This window comes from Rhinolophus sinicus, chromosome 14 (genome assembly GCF_057876585.1).
Source record: "Rhinolophus sinicus isolate RSI-liver-muscle chromosome 14, RSI-T2T, whole genome shotgun sequence".
NCBI classification, from domain to species: Eukaryota; Metazoa; Chordata; class Mammalia; order Chiroptera; family Rhinolophidae; genus Rhinolophus; species Rhinolophus sinicus.
The window spans coordinates 88279373-88302038 of record NC_142514.1 but is presented as its reverse complement, the minus strand read 5'-3'; the positions used below and the strand labels follow the sequence as shown (position 1 = coordinate 88302038).

Sequence of the window (22666 nt, the reverse complement as noted above, 5' to 3'; positions counted from 1 at the left end):
GCCCAGCAACGCACGAGCCCTGGGGGCAGCCTGGCAGAGGCGTTGCCACAGCCCACCTGCAGACAGCAGCAGCACCTCGCTGAGGTTTGCACTTCAAATCTTTCTGAGAATGCTGTCTCCTTGGTCAGCTTACACCATTGTCGAACTTCCCTCTGCACCCAGGCACAGCTGGTGCAACCTGCCTTCTGGATAAGCATGACTGAACCTGAACAACCCCTGAATTACTAGAAGGTGCCTTTGAGCTCACACGTGGAACCACAGTGGCAATGGCTTGGTGAATACCTTGCCAGCCTGTCCCCAGCCTCCCTTCCACCTCCATCTTCACTCCCCATCCCCTTATTTGCTGGCACAAGACACAGTTGACATTACACATGTCACTCACAGCTTCCCCACCCTTAAATGCCCCCTGTAAACATCTGTTACAGAAACATACACAAATCTTTCTGGAGGTTTGCTTTTCTTTGGCCCAAAACATAGGTTGTCGAGTTGCGATGCTTCTGAATCTCATTCATTCCCTCTTTGGTTATTGTCACAAGGCGTTGTTGAAAAAGCAAAGGTAGCACAGGGTACGGGGTAGGCGTGGAGGTGTGAGGTGTGTCTGTAATCAGGCCGTAAAAACTGTTAGAATCCGTTGGCTTCAGTTTGGCGGGCTGGGTGCTGGTGCTGTTTGTGTACAGTTGGTGTCCTGTGTCCTGAGATAATGACCTTTCCTATAATGCCATCACTCAGAGAATCTAATTCAGCTCCTGGATTAATAAAAGCTCTGAGGAAATTAAGACGGAAAAGTTCGCAGATACTGGGAGTGTCGAGATCTCACTTGAGCTCTGACCCTCACACGTGCATTAGATATGGGAAAGCTTGAAGCGTTTGAGACTTGCCTTAACACCTTCTACTGCATGATCCTTTACACTTGGTGAGAGTTTTCCAAAGGCTTTCACCCCCAAAATAATTTTACGTATGTTAAACTTCCCAACTTATTTGGTTATGTATTTATACCTGCTAAAGTGGTGCAGGGACTGCTGGTATGCTGCGGGTGAGCCTGGGAGAGGTTTTAGTACTTTAGGTCGTTAACCAGACCTGTGAAAAGTATGAAGGGATCGGATTTTCCCGTGACCTAGTGATTCTCACACTTGATCTGGCATGAGTGTCACCTGGGAGGCCCATGGAAACCCAGGCCAGGCCTGAGAACTTGCATTTGTAACCGGCTCCCAGGTGAGGCTCTGCTGCTGGTGAGAGTGTCTGTTTGAACACCAGCACCCCGGCAGACGGGTGGTATTCTCCGGGCACATTTCAGGTGTGGACGCTGAAGCCGAGGCCGCCTAAATAACTTGGGAAGTCCCTGTGTTTATTCGTTGGTGAGACCAGGACAATGGTTTCTGGCATGTCTCCCAGCTCCCAGACTGTCCCAAGACCTCATTGCCATCACGTGGTCTCTCTCTCCTGCACCATCTTCCCACCCAGATTGGCTTGTTCGTCCCAATTCCTGCTTGCTTCTCAGAGCAAGCCAGTGCTCAAATGGTTAAGAGTTTCCCTCCATTTCCAGATCTACAAATTTACATACCTGAAAAGGTTCCCAGAAAGTTCCTGTATTTGGAACTGGCTCCTGGAAGGTTCAGAGAGGAGGGGGGATATGCCTTAGAGATGGGTCTGTCTCCTTTCATTTACTAGATCTTCATTCAGCCCTTTACAAGGTGTATTTGGCTTAGCTCTGATACATTCTGTATCCTTACAGATAGCCCACCCTCGCTACAATGGATCTTTTCACATGTTAGAATATGAATGGTTATATTTACAGAAGGAAATCAGCATCCATCCCAAAATTCAAAGTAGGCCCCTATCAGTGCAAAAAAGTACTCAGATTCAGACTTTTTTTCCTAGTTTAAGAAACGTCTGCAGTATTTGTTTGGGTTCATTACTGTTAAAGCCCCTCCAAGTGTTATGAATCGGAGAAAACTTCCCTTAACGCCTGAGAGTTCTGATAAAATTCCTGCTTTAGACCACAGTGTGGCAGGATTGCTATGAAACTGGCATGCCTGCAAAAGAAAATTCTAGAATTTAATCTAAAAGCAGATGCTGACCAACTTGACATTAACCTCTCTCGACTATAAATGTAGGTGTAGCTTTGAATGTATGAACACAGATAAATTCCAATAGAGAAAAAATTAGCACATGTCCTCTGTTCATATTTGGGGTGTTTTTCATTAAAGTCTCTTCATTGTGGCACTGTTTACTATAATACAGTGTCATCAAATTTGCTGACATTAAATCCTAGTAAATTATAAGTTGTGTTAGAAACTGAGGACATACGTTGTGATACTGCAAGTAGAAAAGATTTTAGGTATATATTTCATCCGTCCGCCCATCCCTCCATTAAGTGACTGAACAAATACTTACTCATTCGTTGCTTCATTCATTGGGCAATTGGCAGATATTTATTGACCACCTTCTACTGGTGTATGCCGCCAGGGGCTGGTGCAGAGAACGAGAGAGACAAGGTTCTTGCTATAATGGAACTTACTTTCGACTGAGGCTGAGGAGGCAATCCAACGAGTAATTAGATGATGTTTGCAGTTACTGCTGTGTGCTGTGAAGAAAGTAAACCTGGGTAGGGGGCTTGGGAGCATCTGCCTGAGTGGGTTGGGGCACCTGATGAGAAACCTGATGGCAGGAGCCGGCCCTCCAAGGTCGGGTGGAGCAGCCCAGGCAGAAGGACCCCGATGCGTTTGAGGAAGCCAGAGAGAGCTGGTGTGTCTGAGGGCTGTGGGGTTGGGGCAGGGGGCACGCCAATGAGGTCAGAGAAGTAGGCTGAGGCCAGACTGGCTTCTAAGAGCGGCACCGTCTGCAGGAGCGGTATGATTTGATCCGTGTTTTAGATGCTCACTCTGCCTGCTGTGTGGAGAGTGGAGAGTAGGAGGGCAAAGAGGGAAAGCAGGGTGGCCGATTTAAACTGTTAAGACTAACTGGTTGAAAAGTCTCTGTTGTTAGTGTTCGTCTGTTGTGTCTGTCTGTGAACGATGATACATCAATCCTTGTACATAGATCTTTGCACATTTGCCCAATTATCATTCTTTAAGACAAGGTTCTAGAAGTGAAATTACTGAGATAAAAGGGTGTATATATTTAAAATCTGATCCCCGTAGCTCAGGCACTTTACAGAAGGGTTTTTACCAGTTTTCACTCCCATCAGCAGCGTGTTAGAGTTCCAGTGCATGTGTTGTAGTGATAACTGCACGTGTAACAGATTTTCTGCATGTGCTTCATTCATCCATCCCTCCATTCAGTGATTCAGCAAATATTTACTCATTCGTTTATTCATTCAATCAGCGATTTGATCCCCCCTAATGGGCTAGTGCAGAGAATGAGAGAGAGACTTCACCACACCACCACTGCGTACTTTTCTTCCTTGCCAATCTGGAAAACGTGGAAAGATGTTAATTGTTCAGGTACAGAATGAATAGCAGTTTGAATGAAGAAATCATGGGGGTCTTAGTAGGAACTGAGGGGGTAGCGTCCCTGTAAAACACACACAAAGAAACCCAGCTCTGTTTACACAGCCTCTGGAGGGTGGTCCCAGCCTGTGGCTTTCACTCTCAGACCACATCCAAATTGGTGTTAGCGTCTGATCCAACATTTCATGAAAGACATTCACAGACTGGAGAGTATTCCAAGGTTAGTAGTGATCGGTATAATTCAACAGACTGGAGAGCAGAGCTTGGGGGGCCTAGCTGAAGGAGCAGAGTTGTTCTATTTTAAGAAAGCTTTTAAGAAATGCGGTCATCATCCTGAACTGTTGGAAGAGCTGCCATGTGGAAGAGAATGCAGATTGATTCTGCGTTGCCCAGAGGACAGATAGACATTTAAAGGAAGGATGGAATTTTTGACTCAGCATGTGGAAGGTGATTTTAACAGTTAGCACTGTGGAAAATGGAGAAGTCCTTGTGGCTGAAAGTCTGCAAGCAGAACTAAGTGATGGTCTCTCCAGTGTGCTGTGGACAGGACTTCCTGTGCCGAGTCGGAGGTTGGATAGCATCTCAGCTCTTCTCCAGTTCCGAGGCTCATTGTAACTTACTGATTCTTAAGGCACGTGGAAATTAATGAATTTGCCCTTGAAATAAAACCCAAGAGAAAAACAGACCCAGGCCTTCTAGAGAAGAGAAACAGAATTGTCTCCTCCCCGCTAGCCCTCTGTTTTGGCCACATTCTGCGGAAAAGAGGCCATGGCTGGCTCATCGTGGTGAGTCGCCCCACTTCCTGTGAGCGTTTGGGAGGAAATGGACTGCCAGTGTTGCTGCTCGTCCTGTCAGAGGCCAGGGAAGAAGAGCAGGGGTCAGGGTGGGGAGAGTCCTTAACTACAGATCACATCCCACTTCAGAAATGGCTGGAGCTCCGAACCTGGCAGCTCAACTATTGACTGAATTAAGTTCTTAAATGAGCCTGCAGCTGTTGGTCAGCATGTAGCTGACTGGACAGATTGGGAACAGCCCGTGTCTTGGCCAGCAACCGGAGATTTAACCCTAGAATGGAGCAGTGCTTGAGCTCCAAACCTGGGCCTCTGGCTGAGCTCCGTCAGACACCTGGAGTGGGTTGGTGCTCAGCAGCCTGTACTTGCCGCCAAGCTCCTGAGGTAGCTTTGACCCGGTCTCCTCCCCCGGCTTTGGCAGAGACGCACTTCAGGGGCATCCCCCGTTTTTCAGAACAAGAGAGACAGGACTAGAGGTGGGGCATGTTCTCTGCCTGACCTCGGGCCCTTCACTCCCTGTGGACATTTGGTTATTAGTTTGGTAACAACTGCAGGGCCTTGGGCCACAGTCACTCAGAAAGGAAGTGTCTGGGTTCAGGTTCAAGCCTTAAGATGGCAGCCTGTGATCCAGAATGCAGATCCCAAGGCTTTAGAGGAAGAGCATGGACTTTGGAGTCGGCACACCTGGGTCTGTGCCAGCTGTGAGGCCCTGGGTGTGTCAGCCTCTCCGCACCTCAGCTGTCTCATCTGCAAAATGGAAATAATCTGTGTGAGTCCCCCCTGGGTCCTCCCTCACTGAGTGCTCGCTCTCGTCCCTCATCTTCCTCTGTCTGTGAAAACAACTTCTGTCGTAAGTCCCAAGAGCTGGATCATAAAGCATCGTTTTATAAATGTTAGTGTCATGACAGAAAATAAGCTGCTGAACTGCTGACAGTTGTCAATCTCCAATTTCCAAATTTCTCACAGGTTATTGTAGCTTCATGTTGATTTGCACTAGTAACGTGTCGACTGTTGAAAAGAGTATTGATTTTTTTTTATTTATTAATTTTGAGCGATTTATTGAAAAAGGTAGGTAATGTACTAATTTATATCTTTTAGTATCATTCTTCCTCAATTCTTAATGCTTCAAAAAAGGTTTTTGTCTTTTTTTTGTTTCTTTTTTTTATATTTCTAAAGATGGAATATGCCATACAATAAATGTCAAAAGAAACTTGCTGGTCTTTCATTTTTCCTTCCAAGCGCTGATATTAAATGATGGTTGCCTTAAATCACCTTAGAATAGAGCAGGTACTTCAAACAAGGCTACTTGCTTCCATTAAGTTTCCCAAGGCTTTAGGTGACCAAGAGCTAATAAGGAAGCATCCTTCCCTAATAATCTAAGCATAGTAATCTAAGCAAGGAATTATGTGGACGTGGGCAGATGGTTGTGATGCCTTTCCATTCTCTCCCACTGGGTGTTTCTGCTCCTCCACACTGATTCCCCCTAAGAGAACAGAGGTTTGGCCTCCGCCTCGCTCCCTGAGGCCCATTTCCTCAAAGGTTAAGCCACCTCTCAACTGCCGGCCAATGGTTGCACTTGGGGCAGGGCCTGAAGCAGGGACCCCTCCACATTCTAGAGTGGAAGCAGAACAAGAGAAGTCAGCGTCTTACCTCCACACACTCAGAAAAGGGGTCTCCCAGGCATGGCGGTCCCAGAGCTATGGGAGGGAAGGCGTGCTCTCAGCCCTGGCCTTGAATCCCTGGCCTCACAGCCTGATTGTTGCTGCTTGTGCTTCGCGAGCTGCTTCACTTTTTCATCCTCAGCCTGCCTCCTCTGGAGAAGGCACAGCAGAAAGGGAGCTGAACTTGCTTTTGAAAGTGTGACAGGATAGTCTGTGAAAACACGGCTGTCGTTTCCCATGCCTAAGAACGTCACCATTACGATAATCCTATACAAGAGCTATTTATAAAAGGCTGTGGCTTCTTTCCTATGTCTGGCACAGTTTAACCCCAGTCAGAGATAGATGATGGTGGTGATGGTTGTCATTAGGAAAACTAAACTTTTTTTGTCATAGAGCAGGGAAATTGAGACTGACTATCTTTGTATAATGTCATTCATCCCTATAGGTCTTGGGACCTTATTTTTAGGATGTTTGTTTTAGAACTTGATAAAGTTAGGCCACTTAAATCAGGTCATCCATAAAACTCTCTTCATCCATATCCATCTGGTATGTGTATGTAATATTTCCTCATACGTGTACTCCTCGTCCCATAGGTGTCAGGGTTGCAACATGTAATTTCCTCATTTCATTGTCCCAGATATTCTCATAATCTATTAACCCATGTAATACCATGAACAACATGGAAGGGCTTTCAGGCCTTCATAAGCACTCCAGACATTTGCTCTGTTGGCACTTCTCAGATTTGACCCTTCAGAGGGCAGAATAGAAAGGACATATGCCACTAGTAGGTGGGGCTGAGTTCTGGAGCAAATGCAACGTGATGATTTGGTTTATGAAAACGCAGTATCTGGGAATTCCTTATTCTATAGAATTATGTGTCCTCAAATAATTTACTTGGTCTCAGTAAGAACAGGTCATCAGACAGTTTGTTTTTATCTCAGTGCCAGTGGAGTTCATGAGTATCTCCCCACAGACAGCAAGGCATTAAGTGATAGTTTTTGGATAACACTTGCAAGGCTTTAAGGGGTTCGGGTTATAAGGTTTTAAAAAGAGAGAAGTCACTATATAAATTATACTCCATATCTCTAAAGAAAATTTACCAACATCTAAACATAAAAAATGTAACAGAAATAAACCAACTCGGTTTTTTGCTGAATCACATTGTGTGTGTGTATGTGTGTGTTCTCTAGACACATGAAGATCCATGAGAAGGACCCGAACAGTGCTGCTGCTGCAGCCCCTCCTTCCCCACTGAAGCGCAGGCGGCTGTCCTCCAAAAGGAAACTGAGTCACGATGCCGAGTCGGAGAAGGAAGACCCAGCGCCTGCTAAAAAGGTTCTCTCTGCTCCCAGCACAGATGTGCCTAGCTACGGGACATGGGGCAGATATCTCTGGTCTTTATTTGTACAGTTTTGGGGACTTGGCAGACATACAGCCTTAGCTTTTAACTGTTTTCCACACTGTTTTATAAGGTGTCTGCAGAAAAGAGGACCTGTGCACTTCCTCTGTGGAACCCCCTCACTGAGCCCACTGATGAAGAGCTTGTTCCATTGTTCACGTGCTTTGTCTGTTTTTCCAGCTAGAATGGGAGCTCCATAAGTGTTAGGGACTCTTTTGTCCTCACTCTTCTATTCCCAGAGCCTGTTAGATGTTAGGTGCTCTATAACTATTTGGTGAATGGATGAGTGGGTTGAGGGTGGGTGAGTGGGTGGGTGGATGGGTGGATGGGTGGTGGGTGGATGTCTCAGTGGATGGGTGGATGGATGCCTGGGTGGATAGGTGGATGGATGGATGCCTGGGCGGATGGATGTCTGAGTGGATGGATGTCTGGGTGGATAGGTGGATGGATGGATGCCTGGGTGGATGGATGTCTGAGTGGATGGATGTCTGGGTGGATAGGTGGGTGAATGGTAGTATTCAGTGAGTATTTGTCACATGAATGAGGAACTACTCAGTAGCATCTTTAATACCTGGGAGGGAGGCATCCCTTTCCTTTTAGATAGCCGCTGGATTTAGTGCTGGTTTCTCTTCAGAAGCGAACACATGTGAGGGGCCTCCTTCATGACTGCACTTTTTTCCTTTCCCCTAAGATGGTAGAAGATGGGCATTCGGGTGACTTGGAAAAGAAGGCTGATGAAGTGTTTCACTGCCCAGTGTGTTTCAAGGAGTTTGTTTGCAAGTATGGACTGGAGACCCACATGGAGACGCACTCAGATAACCCACTGAGGTAGGAGGAGGGGGAGCATATCTGTACTCTGGAAAGGTCTTCTTCTTCCTGTTTCTTCTGGCATATCCTTATTTCCCATTACTTCCCACTGGGCTGAAATGATTTCACTTGGGTGTGATGACATTAGTAAGGCCGTTAAGAATGGTGTGTGGTGTAAGGAAGAAGTCGGACTGAAAGGTGTGAGACACAAGGTGGCTGTGGCCACAGGATGTGTTCACCGAGGTTCCGTCTGCTTCCTTCACTCCTGGCCAGGCCCCTGGAGCCATCACCCGAGCTCCCCATGCACAGGGCTTCCTCTCACAGGGGTCTGTGGGCAGCAGACACGTTGTCTTCACAGAGCTGTTGCAACCCAAATGATCGTTAGCTGTGCATGAATGTGTGGTAAGGACAGGAAAGGCATATCAGGTGTCTGTAGGTGTTTGGACTGGACTGAACTAGTAGCACCGAACACTAAGAACGCATTTTGGGGTAAGACCAGGTTCTAATTCAGGTAAGACAGTCGACCCAAAGTGAAGCCCGTCACAGGAGAACAGTGATAGGTGATTGTTCTGCTGCTCCAGCCTCAGTTTTAGATCTTTGCTGGCTCTGGTTTCTCTTATCCTCAGCCTTCCCAGGCAGAAAACGTGGATGGTTATATGACTTTCCAGCAGAATCGGGGTTTATGCGGGGCAGGGGAGTCGGCTTTCTTTCCCTCCCTTCTCTCAGAACTTTTTCGTCAAGCAGCAAGTCCTGTGTTCTTAGTGAGCAGATACGCTTGGCACCTTTTCCTACAGAACTGCCACTTTAAAAATGCTACATAGCCTGTAAGCACTCAAAAGAGCGAGGTGCCATCAGGGACCCTGGTGCAAGGCAGGACTGGGAGGCGGCATGTTGCCAGGGTCACCAGAGCAGAGGTGACTGTGTGCGTGGCTGCAGCTTGGGGTCTCAGATGACAGCTTGGAAGTGGCGAAATCTGGACATCTGTGTGGCTTACCGATATATGGACTATTTTTCCTTCCTGAAGACACGTGTTTGGTCATGACTTAGTAGAGAAAAGGTCTGAGCAAGCTGAAGACTTTTGTGTTAGGGGGAAGTCTAATTGTACGGTAACTTAAAGCCATGTCAAATATCATTATCCTTAATCACATTAGCTTGACATTTTTCCACTGGGGTTGGGGGGAAGGATTTATGAAGAGTTTAAACTGCTGAGCAGTTGAAGTGCTAGGAAATGTCTTTACGTACCTCCCCCCATCTCGGGAAACTGCACGGTGTGTGGGAGTGGGCTGGACCCCTGGGTCCCAGTGGCGTCTCTGCTCACAGGGGAACTGGGCCACATAATCCCCGTGTTCCCTTTCGGGCTTCAAACTCTGTGATTCTGAAACCTGTCCCTTTACAGTTGTTCTTCTGTCTACCAGGAAAAGCGTTTGGCTCCTCCTTTAAAGGCCCTGCATGTCTGAGAGATTCAGGAACTTCACGGTTTCATTAACGTTCACAGCATCCCCAGGATGTGGGCTTGTGGGTGATGAGTATTGAAATAGTTTGCTAGACTGAGGACCTGAGCAAATAGAGCTCACGGTACCAGACGACCCTCACACGGCGAGTCGTGGCCAGAGGCAGGAAGAGCCCGTGGAACCCCCGACTCCCATGCCTGCCGAACAGCCATCTAACCCAGGCTGCAAAGTAAACACACTGCTAGTCAGTCTCTGAGTTCCTTCATGTGTTTCGTTTCACTTCATGCTTTATTCTGTGCTCAGATACTAGGAACTATCCATTTGCCCCTTCTAGATAATTCTATCTTACAGGGAAAAGAAGTTGGCTCTCAGGAGAGACGTCTGAGTGGCTGAAGCCTGCACAGCAGTGTATAGCGGTGATAAAGATCAGTGTCCCCTTCTTAAATGCTGGCCTGGACAAGGGTGTGGGTGCTTCTGGCGCGGGGCCTTCTGGATACGCACCTACTCCAGGGCCAGGCTGGGCTGCTGTTCAGAGAGGATGGAGCTGGGCCTGGCATGGGCCCTGGCTGTTCCTTTCTGCACGATTCGGTGGGTAATTCACTCGCCATGACTCCTGCATAGGCCCCAGGTCGTCGGCGGGCTATGAAGTTGAACCTCAGCCTTGCGTGTTTTCCTTGCCTGCTCAGTAGTAACGCCCTTTGTTTGGTGAGGGGGTGATGGGAGAAGTTTTGTAATCTGGTGGGGACTCAGCCTCTCCTGGCAGCTTCCCTCCCACTGGAGCCCTGGACGCTGCGCCCACAGCACCTGGCAGAGAGTGTTGCCTTGCGTCCCTTGTGGGGAACAGCCAGGCCATTCCCTGTCTGGTGGCTTTTGCTAGATGGGGTGGGACTTGTGTCTGGAAACCAAAAGGAGTTGATTACAGAACATAGTTAATTTTCCTTTTCTCCTCTCTGCTCTGCCGTTCCACATAATAGCCTGCTATCAGAAGAGGCCATTGGGGCAGGCAGGAGCCAGCAGGGCCCAGCCAAGCATTGAACTGTGACAGTAGCTAGTGGGAGAAACTGCTTGTTAACCCAGAGCTAAAATAGACACCAACTCCATTTGCAGACTCCAAAGGCAGCAGAACCACCGCGCGATGGATGCTACCAGTTTAGACAAAATTTTTAACTCAAAACAGTTGTTCGCTTCTTTCTGTCCCGCCCTTACCCCCCACCCCGAAAGGTGGCAAGGTGCCCGTTGTTTCTTAATAAAAAGTATTGGAAATCCAAACTGTAAACACTGAGGCCAATCTCCTCCATTCCCCTGTGTTTCAAATTAACGAAGTGTCAGCGCAGAACAAAAGGAAGACACAAAGCCGCTTGTAGTGCTTCTGGCTCTTGGTGCCGGCTGTTGCTCGCATCCTGGCACGACCGGCAGTAAATCCACCCCTCTGCACAGCTCCCCAGACCAGGAGAAGCGCAGAGCTTCTTGAGGTGACGGGCAAGAGTGTTCACTGAGCAGGTGGATCCAAACAGGACATCCCTGAGCGGGGCTGTTTCGGGGTGTGGAATATTTTGCTTGGTTATAAGAATAGAACAGAGTAACAGGCCATCCACTGCCGTGAATAAAGTCAGCTGGGAGGGAACCAGTCAGCACCCACCTATACAACCGTGTTTCCCCAAAAATAAGACCTAGCCGGACCATCAGTTCTCATGCGTCTTTTGGAGCAAAAATTAATATAAGACCGGGTCTTATGTTATGTTACATAAGACCCGGTCTTGTATTATAGTAAAATAAGACTGGGGTCTTATATTAATTTTTGCTCCAAAAGACGCATGAGAGCTGATGGTCCGGCTAGGTCTTATTTTCGGGGAAACACGGAAATAAGATGAGAGCTACATGGATCATTTAAATTCTTCTAGTAGCCACATTTTTAAAAAAAAGAAAGTGAAATTGATCATGCTTTGTTGTTCTGCCAGTATATCCCAAATATGTCAGTATAGATTTACTGTAAAAATCGTCAGTAATACATTTTACATTCTTGTTTACATGCTAAGTCTTTGCAGTCCAGAGTGTGTGGTACGATCCCAGCCCATCTCAGCCTGAACGGGCGCGCCTCCAGGGCTCGGCAGCCCCGCTGCACACACAGGCCCGCGGTGGCGGGAGGCACCAAGGCCGCGGCTTTGCCTCGGAGGCCCTGCTCCTGTGTCTGAACAACTTCTGTCCGGCTGACCAGGGTGAGGCTGGGTCAGATGACCCCTGGGCGGGTGATCACCATATTGATGTGGCTGCAGTGGGGGGCAAAATTGGCAAAAGTTGTGCAATCTTACATGGCTTCTTGATTAAAGGAGATCAGGTAACAAATCATTTTTAAATTATTTCAGTTGAAAGGTACCCAGCAAATGATTGAGTGCTTATTATGTGTCAGGCATTTGACCAGACTTGAGGGGAAAAATGATGCTATTAGAGACAGGGCCCCTGAGGGGCCAGTCAGAAAACAAGTAAAGGGCTGTTCTGAAACAAAGCAAAGGGGTAAATTCAGGGCCGAGTGGGGCTCGGAGCCTGTGGTCCGAGCAGAAGGAGCCTGATCAGCTGGTGCAGCGCCCCTCGGCGTTTTCTGTCGGGTGTTAGCCCGTCGCTGTGTTTCCCCCCGTGGGCGCCTTCCTCGTTCTGGTCAAATTATTGATCTTGGTTGTTGGTGAGGTGATTTTCAATTTTAAGGCGATACCCTTAAGTCTGTGTCAGGAATTAGTAAGTGGGGAACCCGAATGGGCTCTGCCAGGCACGGCTGTGTGAGGGGAGGGTGTCGCTGCAGGCGTGGAGGGTGGGCTGGGGGCCAGCCCTCATCTTGCCAGTGGTAAGAGGTGCCAGAACCTTCTTTCTTTTGGATTCTCAAGTGTTCCAAGGAGTTTTCAACTCCCCTTACTGCCCTCCACACACACCCCCATCACCTGCAGGAAGACCCTCAGAGTAATTCACATCGCACTGGCCCTAATTCACTTGTTAAATGCCATTCTAAAAATAGGGAGGGGTTTGTCAGCATCTTGTATTTAAGAGTCTCAGGGTTGCTAGGCTTGGCCAGGCTGAAGCGGATTTAAAATGATGCTGAAGGACACGCCCCTTCTCCCCAGCCCCCAACTCCTGCTTCTGCCCAGGAAGCTGGAAGGTGCCTCTGTCAGGACTGGCCCCTCTCCACCTGCCCAAGGGTCCTCTCTGTGACTTGGTCTGTGCTGGGCAGGGACAGCCCCCAGCTTCTGGGCTCACCCCGGCCCTCCCGTGGTGAAGTCCTAGACCTGCCCAGGCTTCATGGCACGCTGGTGTGGTTGAACAGTCTGAGCTGGGTGTCGGGAGGCGGTGTGCAGCCTGGTGGATTCCTGGTGTGGGGAGGGCAGGCTGCCACCCTCCACTGGCCAGGGCCGTCACAGGGCCCACACTGTTGCTCCCAGCAACTGGGAGAGATTAGTGCAGCTGTTGGATGTCAGTTCTCGGCTGGGACTGATGTAGAGGGGAGGGTGGGCTGGAGGGGAGAGGAATGTCTGAATTGGGCGGGGTTCCGAGAGGTGATTTGCACTTAGCCCTTCTTGCCTCCAGAAACAGAGCAGGAAAAATGAAGCATGAAATCCCTTTAAAAAAGGAATGTCAGAGTCTCGATTAAAACGCTATAATGAGCAATAAATCCAGTGTCTCAGGGAAGTGGCCAGGGCGAGCGGCAGCTTTCTCAGCAAGGTATTTCGCAGGTTCTGAGGATGGGCTGGGCTTGCTGGCTGCCTGCAGAGTTGGTGGGAGGAAAGGCTCCCTGTGAGCCGCTGTCCAGTGTCAGGCATTAAGAATGTGGCCTGGGTTGTAGAAGGAGCTGGGCCTCTGCAATAACTGTCCTCTGAACAGACAGCAAAGGAGAACAGCAGGGAGGAGTTAAGCCACTGGCTCCATGCCAGCTGCACGGCAGCTCCATGGCCACAGGCGAGTTGAGACTCAGTTTCCCCATCTGGAAAATGAATTTGAGGACTGCTGTGAGGATAAAGGGGGCAGTCCATAGTCCTCAGACTGTAACAAAGGCTAAGTGAACATTTACCTCTGATATTATTTAGATTGTGTACTTTTTGATATTTTAAACCTGACAACATTTACAGTCAGGTTCTGTGCCACTCTTTGGGGTACCCCGTTCCAGTGAAATTGAGAAGGAGTCAAATTTCTGGGTTTCTCCCAGGTACTGTTTACTTGACAGGGAACATGAAAGCAGGTTGTCCTTTAGTCCTTATTGTTATAAAGAGCTGCTTTTGTCTAGTTTTGCTTTTGTTAAAATTGGGAAACTGAGTGGCTATTTAAATTTGATTTGAGTCCTACCTACCAAATTTTGTAATCCAGATATTGTGGGTATTGTGTTGAAAGCCAGATATTTAGAAGCGTAAAGGGACTTGATACCTTTAAGTAATAGAACCACACATCATTTTCCTTAGATTGTTGGGGAAATCTGAGATTCTAAAAAAATGTGTTTCCTTATGTTTGAGATTTGCCAAAACATTCTTTTGAAAATATATTTAGCATAATTTTTTTTAAAAAAGTTTTTGGGTTTTTTTTTTTTTTACCCTTTCTTAATGGGGTCATCTGTCTGTCTACCTGCTATGATGGTTGACTTGATAGAAGGATGTAAAAGTCAAGTGCCCGAGGTTTATTGTTTTGGGCTGCTCTTAAGCGTTTTTGGTTGACTTCAAGATCTTCTTCTTGTACTGGAGAGTTAAGGTCACCAGGTGAATAAAATATTATCGTAGCAAGAACTGGGAGGAGCTAATCCTGTAATTGTTTCGCCACCAGGTTTGGAAAAAAGGTTTTTTGGTGGTCTTGTTTCCCATTCCTATAAACCCCATTTCTGATAAGTTTGCCTCCCTGGCTGAGTCTTAGTCTTTGATGTGTATGCGTGCTCCCATCCCATTTTGGGTACTTTGGGAAGGTTATTTGGGAAACAGGCTTTAGTCACTGGTTATCAGGGCTGATTCCTTTAATGGTGACAGTCATTCCTGTTAAGTACCTGTTAGCCCTACTGCGCGCCCTCAGAACAGCTGGCTGTACTTATCTTGTTCCCTTGCTCCTGCACACAATGCATACCCACGCCGTAATAACACATCTGTCACACCGCATTTCTACCCCACCCCAAATTAGGCACGTTTCTTTCAAAAAATGAAAGAAAAGAAAAAGAACCGATACCGGGGTGCTCTGCCCCATGAGGCGAGTTGTGGTACATTTCAGTTCTCAGTTCAGTAAGTTTAAAACTTTAACTTTTGTTTTCTTAAGACGAGTGGGCCTGGCTATGAGCAAGCACACCATTCATTTGCAGTAAAGTCCTTTGAGAATTGAAAGGACAAACCCTCAGTTAAGGAAGGAGAGTATTTCCTCGGACTACCAAAGCTGGCTTGTTGCAGCCCTTAGCTTGCTGTCCCTTTACCTGTGGCAGCCAGAGGCAGAGGCGGACAGCACTGGCGGGCAGGCTGGGTCTCTCTGTGGCTTCAGGACCAGGGCAGCTGGCTGTTCTTGTGAGAGTCAGACTTCGCTGACCACATGAGCAATGTACTCTTTCCAGCCCAGCCAGTCTCAAGGCCGGAGCCAGTGTGTTGTGGGATTTTGCTCGTTTGTCAGATTTCCAAAGGAGAAGGCACACAAGGAGGGCTGCAAGTATATGTCGAAGGCTCCCTGTGATCGGGGTTCCTCCCCCTGGCCCCAGCATTGGCAGCCCCCATTCCTGCCATCTGTCCTTTGCATACCAGGGGCCACAGTGGAAACTGGGCTCATCCCACTGCATGCTGCCAGGAGGCATTTCCCTGCCCCGTCACCCCACCTCAGCCCTCCCCTGTCTGTACTTCACACCTACTCCTATCCCTTCTGTGACATTACAAGTGGTGCTAAGGGAGGCAGAGAGAGAGGAGACAAGCTGCAGGCGGGTGCTTTTCCCCTCTGCTCTTCAGGAAAGCCTGCCTCTGCATACCCAAAACTAGCTCCTTTCTTTCCACCTACCCCCTAACAGCTAACTAGAGTCCTGCCCCGTCACAGGAGCCACCACGATGGAGCAGCCCTGCGAGAAGCAGGACCCACAGTTCAGGGGCTGGGATGGCACATGTGGGGGAGTGGGGAGTGCTGAAATCTCACTCTAGTCTTCTAAATTATCTTACCTTAGAGAAGCCTTTGCTAGCATGCACTGGAATTCATGTGAGATAGGCGCAGGTGAGCTGCCTTGGGGTACAGAAACACTGTATCTGCGAGCAAAGTGAGTTGGCGTTCTCACACAGGTGATGCTCCTTTTGTAATTTGAGGACAGGTTGAATGCCCACATTAGCATTCATCCCTGTGTTTCATATGTGATCTCACCTTTACTTAAATTGTCCTTTGCAGTTTTTCTACTGATGAATTTTTGTTTTCCTTAGAGTAAGGTATTTTGTATTTGCATTTCCATATGTGATTTAAAAAGAAAACAAGCAAGTTTTGTTTTTAGGAGAGTTGATGGGGTACTATTATCTTGTTTAAATCCTACAGCTGGATACACTTTGTCCCAAATGTACTTGTCTTACGGCAAAGTTAGTTTCTCTTTGGAGCAGTTACCCTCAGTTTCCAACAGAGGGCCATCTCAGGGTGCCAGAAAATCAGAAAGCAGCCTTGGGTTTGTAAAATTTCCCTCTGGCACATTGTCAAAATCACTTGCAGAATGAAATCCTCCCCTCTCCTATGATACAGTTCTACTCCATTGAAATATTTTGCAATCATTCTGTTCACAAGTTCCTGGCAGAGTTGAGAGATTCCCCCAGACTAGGAGTAAGGAGAGAGTTGTGGGGACCACCCAGACCAATGGCTGTGGCCTTAATGAAGACTGACAGGCCCACGCAAAGTTAGCAAATACCCCATGACCAATGGATGCCTGCATAGGCTCAGCATCCAGCAGCATTGCTTACAGATTTACAATGACCTTCATTGTCCTTGAAGAGCTGCTTAGAAACAAAGTTGCAAAGTATTCTTCCTTGGACCTTGGGAGGGCTGGTTGAAGGAGAGTGTCTCTGGCTGACAGAGGCCAATCTAAATGTTCCTGGGTGATGGGTTTCCACACTGGTTTTATTTAAGGTCTGTCAACAGGTGCCAAGTATGAGATGGGAGGCACTGTTTTTCTGTGGGTGTTTTGTTTATGTGTGTGTGTCTTTTTTTTTCTTTTTAACCAGCCTCAAGATGTGCTTCTGGTTTCAAAGCAGATTTTTTTTTTTCTCTGCTGCTTGCAAGCTGCTTGTTTGTGAGATGACATTCTATATCTTTTATGAAGTGAAACAGGAATACACCTTGGTTGAAATCCCATGAAAACAGAGGTGTGAAGTTGTAGATCTAGGGCCTTATTTAGACGTTATTAGAAGGCTTGGAGCGGGTGTGCAGGCTGGGAAGGTACACACTTCTCTTGGTGAGCTGTGGCTCCAGGAGGCGTGGCAGGGGTGGTGAGGAAGCAGATGTTGTATGTAGGACAGAGGGTTTACCAGGAGGAACACACGTTTCTCCCCACAAGTCTCAAGATTAAACACTAGATAGAGGTAGAGACCATTGGGAAGTTCTTGACAGTGAAAAGAGAGAACGCATCCTTTTGAAATTAAAATTCCATTTTCCTGCATTTGGAATAGCACCTTGCAGTTTTCCAAGCATTTTGTTATCTGTTATTATTCACAGTAACTCAAAAAATCCCCATGTTGTAGATGAGAAAGAAAACAGGCTTAGAGAAGGAAGGATAAGGCACTCCACAGGCTTGTAGCTGAAGGTGTTTATAGATTCGAGATCCTCTCACTTGTCACTATACTTTGTTTTCCAAACTTGTCTAACTCTGAATCACCTGGTGTGCTTGTTCACATACAGATTTCGGGGCCCATTCTCTAGTTACTTGGATTCTGGTTTCTTAACAGGCCATGAGGGGATTCTTAGTTCATGCATGTTTGGGAAATTTTACATCGCAGGCAGCTGAAATGCAAATGAAATAAGTCATCTAAGGTCACGCAATCTGAGCTTGCCCTGCAGTGCCTCTGGTCCCTGGGCCCATCCCCACATTGCTCCACAACTGCCTTCCACAGAGGACACGGGTTTGGGGGGCGCTGGTGCGCTGGTTCGTTCTGCCATGTGTTTATTGAGCACCTCATCACTGTGCGACTGTCCTAAATGCCAAAAACAGGAGGGATTTGCAGCTGAACTAGAGAGTAAAGGAGGAGCTAGACGTATAGAAATAAGTGATGAAAACATGATGTTAAACATTAATTGCTACAGTAGGAGTGCAGCAAACTCTGATTATTAGGAGAGACTCTCCATTGTTTCTATAAAACCTATTTGTGATGCCCCTCACACTGAGTTCTTATGGCCAGTAGGCTGTGCACTTGTCTCAAAGGGGAGGGTGTTCAGAAAGAACTCTGGGGGATACAAAAAAAAGTAACAACTTTCTTTTTATCTTGCCCTTTAAAAATTTCTATTTTTACATTTTATAATATACCTGGCATATTATATGTGTGTGCAGATATGTGTGTGTATATAAATACTTATCAGCTACAATACACATTTCTCAGTTAAACACCAAATACAAGGACTCATGCTCGAAAATGTTTTAATTACAAGTACAGCTCCCAAAGTTTGCAGTCCACTTCTCAGGTCTACCTGCTCACTTTTTACAGCTCACTTACCTGCTACTAAAAATCCGTATTATTTCTTACCAACTTGTTTATGTCAGTGACACTTGTAATTATTTGCTATAATTTCATTAAATTTTATATAAGCCAACGAGATACTGTTTTTTTTAAAAAAAGGAATAGTCTCTGAAAACTAAGTTGGGCAGACTTGTTTATAGTCCAAATTAGACAGGTTTTTTTTGTTGTTTGTTTTTTCGTTTTTGTTTGTTTGTTTGCTTGTTTTGTTTTGTTTTGTCAAATTGAGGGTGGGCAAGGGGCAGCCGTATGGCTCAGTTGGTTAGAGCACGAGCTCTCAACAACAAAGGTGCGGGTTCAATTCCCACATGGGGTGGTGGGCTGCATCCCCTGCAACTAAGATTGAAAATGGTGACTGGACTTGGAGCTGAGCTGCGCCCTCCACAACTAGATAGAAGGACAGCAACTTAGAGCTGATGGGGCCTGGAGAAACACACTGTTGCCCAAAATCCCCCAGTAAAATTTATTAAAAAAAAAAAAAAATTGAGGATGGGCAAGATGCCTATGAACAGTTGAGAGAGATAATCATAAAAACCTAGGATTCTGATTTAGTTTGGTTTATAAAAGTCTAGGTTCTTGCTCTACCTTAAAGGATCTAAAACTGGAAATCAAAGATGTTATGATTCATGCGATGACAGTGACCCTGGAACTAGACTCAAACGTAAATGGGCAGGTGGCTGTCCAGCCAAATCTTGTCAGACACAGTAGTCGTGCTCCATAAAGTCACCGTGAACACAGACTGCGGGGCCATTGTTCCCGGGGAAACACAGGGTCACAGCATGCTCATCAACTCATCACCTTGTTTCATACGTTTCTGTTTAAAGGCACCTTGGTTAATAAATACTATGGATTCATTAACATTAAGCTCATGACCAACAGCACTGCAAGTCATGCCCAAACGAAGCTCATCGAACACACGTCTGTTCTCCATAAGGCACGTCACAGCCTTCTTACACTTAGGAATGCTAGGCAGCACATCAGCACTATGCTTGGGACCATTTCAAAAAGCGAAGCCACCAACACAAAGCACTAAATAGACTGTGGCATTATACAGAAGTGTGACACTAAATAGACTGCAAAAGACACTTGTTTACAGCATGAGAGCTGACGAGAGAAGGCAGAGCATCTGCTTGTGCGACCTCAGCTGGGCGTGTGTGCGTAGGGCAGCTCAGGTTTCCCCATGCTGTGCATGTCCACGAGTAACCGAGAAAGTACTGTGAGTACTGATTTGGGGGTTACAAGTAAATTTTAACAAATAGGCAAACTCACAAATACAGAACCCACAAACCATGAGGATCAACTGTGTTTATTTAACTGTATAGGTTAAGTAAAATACTTAAGGTGTGCATGAATTCTGAGCACCGTCTCCCCTTTCCCTGACTTTAATTAACTAGCCCCTCCCTCCAAGGCAAAGTAAGCCCTGCTGTCTTCACAGGGAAAAGGTGGGCCAGGACAGGCCTTCCCCTTCAGGTGTGAGTGAACGATCGCACTGTCACTGATTCTTACTAATGCTGTTTGTCTCACTGTGCCATCAGGATGAAATGTGTCTCAATATTGGTTGAAACGTGCCAGCAGCCAGCACAGTGCCTGGCACTGGTAAGCATTCATTTGAAACACTCTGCCAATGTTCTACGCAAAATGGATATAGGCACTGCTAATTAGACCCCGAGAAGTATGAGTTAGTGTAGACTTCCAGTGGAAGATGTCTGTAGGACCACTGGGTGACAGCTCTCTACCGCCTTGCCCCCGCCCCAGTCTTCCTTACCTCCTTCTCTTAGTCTCACCTTCTAGGGAAGGCACACAGTGCATCCATCTCCCACAGCTCCCCAAACCTCGTCCGCTCATGCCCCAAACAGGACAGAGGGGAAGGGAGAAAGAAAATCTGAAGTAGCTCTGGTTCATAAAGTACCACAGTAGGTGGGCTACAGGTGTGCCCCCCCCCCAGTCCGCCCTATCCTAGGTGGCTCGCTGCCAGCCTGTGAATCCCACGGTGGGGGGCCTTCCTGACCCCTGGCCCCTCCACTTTTCCCCAGAGGTTCTGATTGTCCAGTGCGTTTGCTGGAGAAATGGGCTCCTTCACATTACCTGTGCCACGATGATTCTCGGTGTAGGAGCTTCTCTTTCAGAGTTTTTATAAGTTGAGCCTCCTCACACACACACCCCCCACACACACAGACCTGCAGCAAATAGTGGACATTGTTGAAACTTGAAGAAAGAGGCAAAAGTCAGCCCACTCTCATTAGCCGTTTGCAATGAGATATTTCTTTTAGCTGTATTAAGGAATATTTCAAACATAAGCAGAAGTAGAGAGAATAGTCTAATGACCTGCCATACACTCATCACCCAGTTTCAGGAATTATCAGTTTGGCCAATTGTGTTTCATCTCTTCCCTGCCCCAGATTTCAAAACAAATCCCAGGCAACACATTTCATTTATAAATATTTCATTATATATCTATAAAGGAAAAGAACTTTTTTAAAAAGTGTGGCCAACATATGACCATAACTAAAAAATTAACAGTAATATGTTAATATCATCTGATATCTGGTTAGTGTTAAATTTCCCCAATTCGGATGTTTCTCTTATCCTTTCAATTCAGTACAGAGCTTTCAGCTGACTGGTGGTGTGGTGATTGGTTGGTGAGCACGTGAAGTGTGCAGTTGAACTTGAGCGTGGGAGGACTAAAGTCGGGGTGCTAGAAGAGAAAGAGCCTTCAACAAGGGCAGTAGGACAGAGCAGCTGTGAGGCTCCAAGGGTGGCAGCCCCACCCGGAGAATGTGTGTGTAACTTGAATGTGTTCTGCCAGAAAGAGCCTCCCCCAGAGTGGCTGCAACCATTCTTCTTTCCTACACAGCTCTCTGGTACTTTTGGCAAGGAATGTTTCCTATGGTTTGGGGCTCATTCCCCCAGAGCACGGCCTACATGCAAGGGATTGCCAGGGAGCAGGGCCAGGAGAGGGAAGGAAGCTGCACTGTCTGGGCCCCTGGCTGAGAGAACTTTGATTACCTAAAGGTGTTTGGGGCTCTCTGAAGCCATCTTGTCCCTGGAGCCTCTATCACAGTTGGTGAGCTTAAGCATAATTCCCTCAAAAGCAGTTTTGCGTGTTGAGTGGCTCGGAGGAACCTGGTATTCTACATGTAATTGAATGATGACAGGAATGTTGATGGCAAGATGGGGCCGAGTTAGCAGTGGAGATGGGAGAGGCAGATACATGGCAGGGCCGCGTTGGCTGTGTCCTGCCACAACGTGATAAGGGGAGCAGAGTTGCACATACTTGGCACTTCTTTCCTTCGTCACCAGATGAAAATGAGCTCAGCTGCTTCACAGGTGATTTCGTTATCTCTTTATTTCCAGAGAAGAATTTCAAAGCAAAAAAAAGTTTCCATTAAGGTGTGTGCAGTGTGAACTTGAGCAGGTTGCTTTACTCCTCTGCTCCCTAGTTCTCTCTCTATAAAACAATAGTAGGACCTGCCTTAGAGGTTTGAGAAGCGGCAGATGTGCTTGCATGTGTCAATACTGGAATGATGCTTGGCACAGGGCATGGGGGCCATGGAAATGTGCTAGGTCTGCACTGCCTGACACAGTGGAGCCCGTGAAATGAGGCTGACATGACTGAGGAAACTTGAAATTTAATCTGCCACATGTGGCTCTTGTGGCTACTGTAATGGTGCCCGTCAAGGGGATATTGGTAATATCCTAATGACTGTCTGCTTTTCAAGATGGTGGTTCTCAGCACAGACCTAGAAGATAACACTGAGGTGAAAAGGAGTTTATTACACATCTGTGTGGCCCAGGACACAGTGTCCTGGTGAAGGAGCTGAAGGAGCATGTCCTCTCTAAAGTGAAACATGATCTTTAGAGGGACTGCATTTGTGGGGTCTTTTTCTAGAAAAGGGAGGCAGCCGGGTGATAGGTGAGGGTGGGAGTATGAACAGGACTCACATTTTGTCATTGCTTCATACTGGCTGTGTGACGTGAGCCTCAGTGTTTTCACCTGTAAGGTGAGGGTCAGGATACCCACCCGCCAGGATACCGGGGCCAAGCGCTTTGCCTCATGGGGTGTCCTGCATGCTGTGTGGGCTCAGTGGGTAGGCGCTATGGCCATTTTTCAGATGCTAATGGTAACAATATCAGAACTGAATACATAGTCACTGTCACATGCTACTACTTCAGTTGGAGAATTTGATGATTATTTTATCCTGATCAGATACCAGGGATGCTGATGTGATTGCTCTAGATGCTGTGTAAATGTGTGCTTTTTGGCTTTTAAACACTTTTGATGCTTAGAACCCATTGAGCAGAGGGAGGGAGAAAACCTCTGAAATGATCACTCTATGTGACATAATTCCAGTAAGAACAAGGAGGCCTGTGACAGTGGCTATCATCTCGTACGCACTTGCGCTGTCTGCAGAGATTGGATATCCAGAAGT

General features: G+C 47.1%; 1 protein-coding gene across 12 annotated transcripts in view; it reads left to right on the top strand.

Moving 5' to 3' along the window:
* Positions 1 to 22666, top strand: part of RREB1 (ras responsive element binding protein 1) — a 167509-nt gene that overhangs the window by 120825 nt on the left and 24018 nt on the right. For all 12 annotated transcript variants that reach the window (XM_019745404.3, XM_019745403.3, XM_019745409.3 and 9 more), the window contains exons 7-8: positions 7092 to 7236; positions 7992 to 8128. In XM_019745404.3, coding sequence (XP_019600963.3) covers positions 7092 to 7236; positions 7992 to 8128 — 282 coding nt within the window. The remainder of the gene's footprint in view (positions 1 to 7091; positions 7237 to 7991; positions 8129 to 22666) is intronic.